Source organism: Larus michahellis, chromosome 1 (assembly GCF_964199755.1).
Source record: "Larus michahellis chromosome 1, bLarMic1.1, whole genome shotgun sequence".
Classification (NCBI taxonomy): Eukaryota; Metazoa; Chordata; class Aves; order Charadriiformes; family Laridae; genus Larus; species Larus michahellis.
Genome location: NC_133896.1, coordinates 67,877,036 through 67,883,298, shown reverse-complemented (window position 1 = coordinate 67,883,298; position 6,263 = coordinate 67,877,036). Strand labels below are relative to the sequence as shown.

The window sequence follows — 6,263 nt, the reverse complement described above, 5'->3', positions numbered from 1 at the left end:
TGAGGGGAATGGGTTAGGGAGAGGAGCATTTGCACCCACGGTTCTCCCCCCTGGGTTTGGTGTGTGGCGGGGAGAGCGTGCTCAGCCATATGTCCAGCTCAAATGTCGGGTGTGGTTACATCCATGCCGTGGCAGAGGCATCCCCTGCCCTCCCCAACACAGCCTGCTGGTACAAGGGTGCAGCAAGCACCTGAATCCAACCCACTGCCAGGCTTCCCTCTCTGTTCTCCCACAGGCTCCTGTTGCCTGGCCCCCCACCCCAAATCAGAGCCCTCGCTTGCCTTCCTACAGCTTGCTGAAGACCTCGGTAGTAGCCACCTTTGCAAGAATTACTGTTGTTCTGATCCACTTGAACTGCCTCTTTTGTCAGGTCCACTAGCATAGGCAGGCTGCCCTTGGTTTGGACTTTTTGTTCTTTTTAACCTGCCTGGAAGTTATTTTTTAAATAAAATTTTTAGTGGACTTCCAAGTAAAATTGTGAGTGGGGCAGCTGCACTGCTGGCTTGAGCGGGAAAATGGGAATATTTCAGAAACAGGCAACGGGGACTGCAAATGGACAGTGCAGGCAGGGCTGCCCTGCTGCTGTGGTACATTCTCCCATTTGAATCGCAGGTTTTTATTTAACCATCAAACCGGCAGCCGTGAAAACAGGTTTTGAATGGTAAGGTACATCTTGATAAGCAGGATGTAATCTTGCAGCTCTGCTATGCCTTTTTGTTGTGTGGCAGGCCCAAGAATTAAATTTTGGGGAAAGCTCCTTATGAGAACAGCATATGGATAATCAAGGAGACAAGCCGGGGAAGGCAGACAGAGAGACAAGAAGAGGATGAGCTAATGAGGCAGACATGCTCGACGGAGGGATGAACAGGTGGAGGGGAAGGTTCTTCTCTCCACGGTGAATGGCAGCACACGACTCCGGAGAAACCCAGCTGCAGCCATGCAGCAGGCGCCGCTTGGGCTTGCAGGCAGGGTGCTTGCTGGTGGGAGGTCGTGCACAGGTCTGGGTAGCTCGTCAACGTGGTGAAGCAACACCTAACTGTACAAGGTGTGCAGCATCGCTCGTCCTTGTGTTTTATTTCATTGCTGGGAAGCCACAGTTGCACGCGTTATTTGCACATTAGTAGGAGTAAAACTATTAGCCATGGTCTCTCCGAGGACTCTACAGTTGTCGTCATGCTGCACTCCAGGGCCACTCATCATTTCCTGGACCACAGATCTTCCTGCTCCTGCAGCATGCTCTATGACACCAGAGCAAAAAGGCTGATTAATGATTCAGTTATACTTTGGAACAAGCTTGGTTGTTCCAGTTTTCTCCCTCTCACCTGAGCTGTAGCATCATCCTGACCTCAGACTGAATCACTGCTTTCCTTCTTTCTACCCATCCTCACCAACAGCCTAAAGGCACCCAGACAGCTACTTGTTGCTAACACTGGGAGGATTTTTGTGCCTTCTTTCCCCTCAGTCCACACGTCTTCCTCAGGTCACCTGAATACACGGAAGCTTCTCACAGTTCACCACTCCACCCTGACTGGCGAGGAGCTGTGCTGCCAGGAAGGAGCATGGACCAATCCCTGTAGTATGGTTCCCTGTGATGGGAACCATCCAGACAGACAAACCTAGCTGCAAGGCAGAATAGCCCCCAGCTTTGCTTTCAGTGACCTCTTCAGACTGTGCTGTGATGTGAGGAGGAGTGTGGTGCTCACTGCAGCTCCATGGGGAATAGCTAGAAATGCGTGCTGGACCACTGTGAAGGAAAAAAAAGGCTGGTGCAGAGAAGATGAGTAAGAGCAAGCCCTACAGAGAGGTTAGGGCTGCAAAGATTGCATCCAAAGGACAAGGCTTGCTGACAGACGGCACAAACGAGTTAGACATGGCTGTGAGCAATGTGGAAAAAGGAAGGAGAGAGCTGGGAGACTCTGCTTTCTGTCCCTGCCACCACCCACCAGTGCAAGCCCCCAGGTACTCTCTTTCCTCATGTTGCAGGCAACTCTGTCCAAGTTCGGTATATGCTACTTATGCCTCCTGGGCAGAGGCAAGGATTCACAATCAGGGGTGAAGCTCCTTTTGAAGAACAATTTGAGGATAAATGTTCCCACTTGCAAAACTGAGTAAGTCTCTGCATTGCAATGTTAGTTATGTAGGTATCAACTCCTCTTCAAGTCTCATGAAAACTATATGTCCTGGGTAATGTTCAGTCCCATTGATGTGATCTGCTCTGATAAGGAGAATAGCTCTTTCTTGAGATGGTTTTAAAGGATAGCGATGAATTTATTTAAAGCTACGTACCAAATCAGATGCGTGGGCCTCATTGAACTTGGCAGCAACAACACCATTTGCCTTCTGCCACGGACTGCCGATTTGTCAGCAGGGGCACCAAGCCAAAACATGCCTGCAATAGCCCCACTGAAGCTAACGAATCTTCACCTGGCCTGGACTCAGCCCCATCCTTTCTCCTTTGTTTGCATTCTTTGTCTTATCTGGTTTGTGCTCTGTGAGGCGTAGGGCAAGGCAGCTCTACAAAATCATTTCCCCACATACAGTCGGTCATATTCAGTCTACAGCAAGGAGAGCTGGATAAGAAATGTGCCTGTGAATGGGATTTTGTAAGATGTGCCAGCAATGGGAATGTGACAAGAAGGACACTGACACTGGCATAAAAGGCAGAGCTGATGCCAGGCGCCAGGGTCTGTACAAGCTGCAAGAAAATATATTATTGCATACTCCAGATTTAATTCGTACACATCGGAATTAGAGCATCAGATCATACTGTTAACTTAAAAGCACCCACATGGCGTGATTCAGATTTAAAGGATCTGTTCTCCCCTTTGAAGCTCCTGCTAATTCAGAGGAAATCTGTAGAAACAGCAACATTTCATCCACCCGATATTGGTGGTTGTGAAAAAGGGCTCAGACTCTTCCTCTCTGTACTTCTTTTTCTCCCTCACTTGCACATTATATTCTATTTCAAGGTCCTGCTTGTGGCTGTAATTCCTGCAGAGCTCTTAGATTCAACTAGTTGACACACAGCCCCGTTGTTCCCCGTCACCGTGCCAGGCTGCGCACGACTGCACTGGTTATTACGTGTGCTTGTAGGCAACCTACCCGGGGACAGCTAGGTTATTCTGTCGGGGAGACCCTGCACCGCTTCTTCTCCTGTGGAGCTCTGCCTTACTTCAGGAACATCATGCTGGAAATAGACAAGAAATTAAGCCGAGAAATTAGGACGCACTTCATTAAGAAACACACACACTCTTTTGCTTAGCAGAGCGTGCACTAGGCTGGGACTGGGTCACGAAGCACTACTTCTAATCAACACTTTTCCGTCAAGTGGCATTCATATTTTTGTGCTTTTATAGTGGCTTAGGAGAAATCTAAATTGCTGTGGTCTCCCCTTGAGACAGGTGGGTTTTCAAATGAATCCCTTCCTCACACTGGCCTACTTTATTTCTGATTGATTCTGTGGGGTGCAGGAGTTGAGGCTGGGGTGATCAGAAACATCCATCCTGGCCAGCTAAATCTACAAAAGACAAAAGATGAAAGCTCACGCGCTTGCTCTCCTGGGTTTTTTTTGGTTGGGATTTTTTTGTCGTTGGTAATTTGTTTGTAGCTCCGTAGTGTTTAGTGGGAGAGAGGTGTCAGTACCTCGGTACAGCAGTCAGCGTCCCCTTTTCCTCTACCTTGTTAAAACCTCTGACTCTCACTTGGCAGTCTGACTCAGCGCTGATCCCCCAATGCTTATCATTCACACTTGGAAGCAGGTTGCAATTGCGATTTCCATCCCATCACTCCTTTCCTAACTTGTGTTTGTCTTTCTCTCTCTCGCACATTCCTCTTTGCCCTCCCCTCTTTTCTGTTTCCTGTAGCTGTGGGTGTTCAAATTAAGCTGGACTTGCTCCAACGCAAGTTTTGGATGGCCATGCAACAGGTAAGAGCGTTAGCAATCGTGTAGAGAGATAATTTAATGCTCTTCGTCAGCTAGGTCGATGCTATGTTACATCACATACAATGGCATTTTGATGACGGCTTTTGTGAAGTTCATATTAAAAGATTTATGAAATAGGTAAGTTTGAAGTCGCACATTTCTGTAATCCTTTGACGGCACTAATGCTGTGTGAGCTGCGAGTCTGTTCCACAAATGCCATGTTGACCGTGTCAGCATCCTGGCCTGGCATTAGCTCTGCTGTGTATGACACATTTAATTGTTGAAATATGTTTTGTGCTCATTCAGCCTTTCAGAAACCTCATGGAAATCTGCAATTTTGGGCACATGGAAAAAAAAATCTACTGCCTTCTCTTGTCATCTTGATAATGGTAACAAAATGCTACCAGCTTGCCAAAATAAAAAATATTTGCTCCAGGGATAAGCTTTCAGTGTTGTCCTAATTTTGGACACTCTTGCTGGACTGAGAGAAGTGGAATAATTAAAACAGTCCCCCAGTCTGAGAGACAGGAAAAGTGAAACACCTTTCCCTTCCCACCCAGGGGCTTTCCCCTCAGGCTTTGCTTTCAGGGAGGGATACTGGAGGGGTGAGACTGGTGGGACCGAAGCAGCACACAGGAGAATCGGCTCTGCTGTCAGGAGAGGGAACTGTCATCAGACGGGGATGACAGCGAAGACAGGGCAGGAGGCTGCTCACTGGGAGCAAGCACACACGGGGAACAGAAAAGCACAGAGTTGGCCGCGGTGGCAGGGGCATCCTCGAAGGTGGGAGATCATGTAAGCATAACCTGAGCTAAAAAGACTTCTGCAAAGCATGTGACCACATCCTGAAGCATCAGCAGAGAGCTTCCTTTTAAAAAATCTCCTGAGGGCCATACCCAGGTAGTTCTCACATAAACAAGCCCACATGGGCGTTAAGGGAATACGGGAAGGCTTATTAAAGAAGCTGAAAGGAGGCCTGTGGGCCAAGCGCCTGCATGCCACGGCCCTGGTAGGTGCTGGTATGAAAAAAGTCTGTGTATGGTTTCCCAGGACGTGACTGCCATTTGACAGAGGAATGACTAACAGATTTTGTTTTCTCTCTCTCTCTCACTTCACCGCATGCTGTGCCACTCTGGATGTCCACGCTGTGCCTCCCGTCTCCCAGCCCAATGACAGTGATGTAAGTAGGCAAAAGCTGGGGATGGGGAGGCATCCCGGCGTGCCTCGCCGCAGCTCGGCTTCGTAATTGTGTCGTTTGCATGCCAGCATATTATAGGCACTGTCCCTTGTCTGTAATCACTGGAGACAGTCCAAGCCTGTCATAGGCTGTGTTTGTCTTCACAGTAATTAAGTGTCTTTGGCAAAGCTGAAATTGCTCTAGGTCACAGCGTTTCAGAGACCTGACCAACAGCAGGAGGATGGTGTGAGGTAGGTTGGTCTCTGAGGGGGGAACTGTGCCCATAAGGCAGTAGATGTGGTCTCAGAGCGACCAGGGAGCTCAGGTTCAGCTCTTCCCCCCAACTCAGGGGCTCCCTGCAAGCCACCGGTGCTCTCAGATTGGGCTCCTCACCGTGGTCCCACTGCTGCATGGCCAGCCCAGCACCAGGCATGGCTGGAGCCTCTCCAGGTCTGGAAGAGCAGCAACAGCACAACTCAGTCCTCACGCTGCCAAGGAAGATGCTCTGAGACACGGGCCCTTCTTGTGGGAAACCGTTCTGATTCACCTGGGTTTCTGTTCTGCTTTCCAAGCTTTGGGCTCTGTATTTTTTATCCCCCAAGGCCATAATAGTGGTTCATTGTGGTGGTATTATCCCCGCTGACCAAAGGAAGGAACCCCCCAGGGATGAAGTACAGGGCCTCCTCTATGCATACGTCCAGGGAGACAGAGCAACCCAATGCTGTTTTGTGGTGAGGCAAGAGTGAGACGATGCTTGCAACTGTGGGTAAAGGGATGTTTTTGAGCTGTCATCCCTAGAGCCTCAAAAAGCCAGTCAGGTTTGGAGCATGAGCATGCGATATTGCAAAGCCACAGGGCCTGAAACGAAATCAGGCACCTCTGAACTTCCCCTGAAGTTGAGCGGGTGGATGGAAACCTGAAACTATTGGCTTTGTTCTGCAAGACTCAAGAAGAGAAACAAATTCTAACTGAAAGTAATAGTCTTGTGGTTTGAAATGACAAATTCACCTCTTGCTACTGAGAATCACCCCGCAAGGGCGCTGGGGTTTATGTATAAGGATTGTGTGGAAATAATGGGCAGCTGGCTGGGAGCAGACAGGCTACGCAACACGTCAGTGTCCTTCCCTGACCCCAGAAAACCTCTGGCAGGAAGGGGACCCCGTG

At 49.1% G+C, this 6,263-nt stretch overlaps 1 protein-coding gene across 1 annotated transcript in view; it reads left to right on the top strand.

The window, feature by feature from the left end:
* Nucleotides 1-6,263, top strand: part of CACNA2D4 (calcium voltage-gated channel auxiliary subunit alpha2delta 4) — a 132,408-nt gene that overhangs the window by 100,636 nt on the left and 25,509 nt on the right. Inside the window, exons 28-29 of the mRNA XM_074584261.1 lie at nucleotides 3,864-3,925; nucleotides 5,088-5,102. Coding sequence (XP_074440362.1) covers nucleotides 3,864-3,925; nucleotides 5,088-5,102 — 77 coding nt within the window. The remainder of the gene's footprint in view (nucleotides 1-3,863; nucleotides 3,926-5,087; nucleotides 5,103-6,263) is intronic.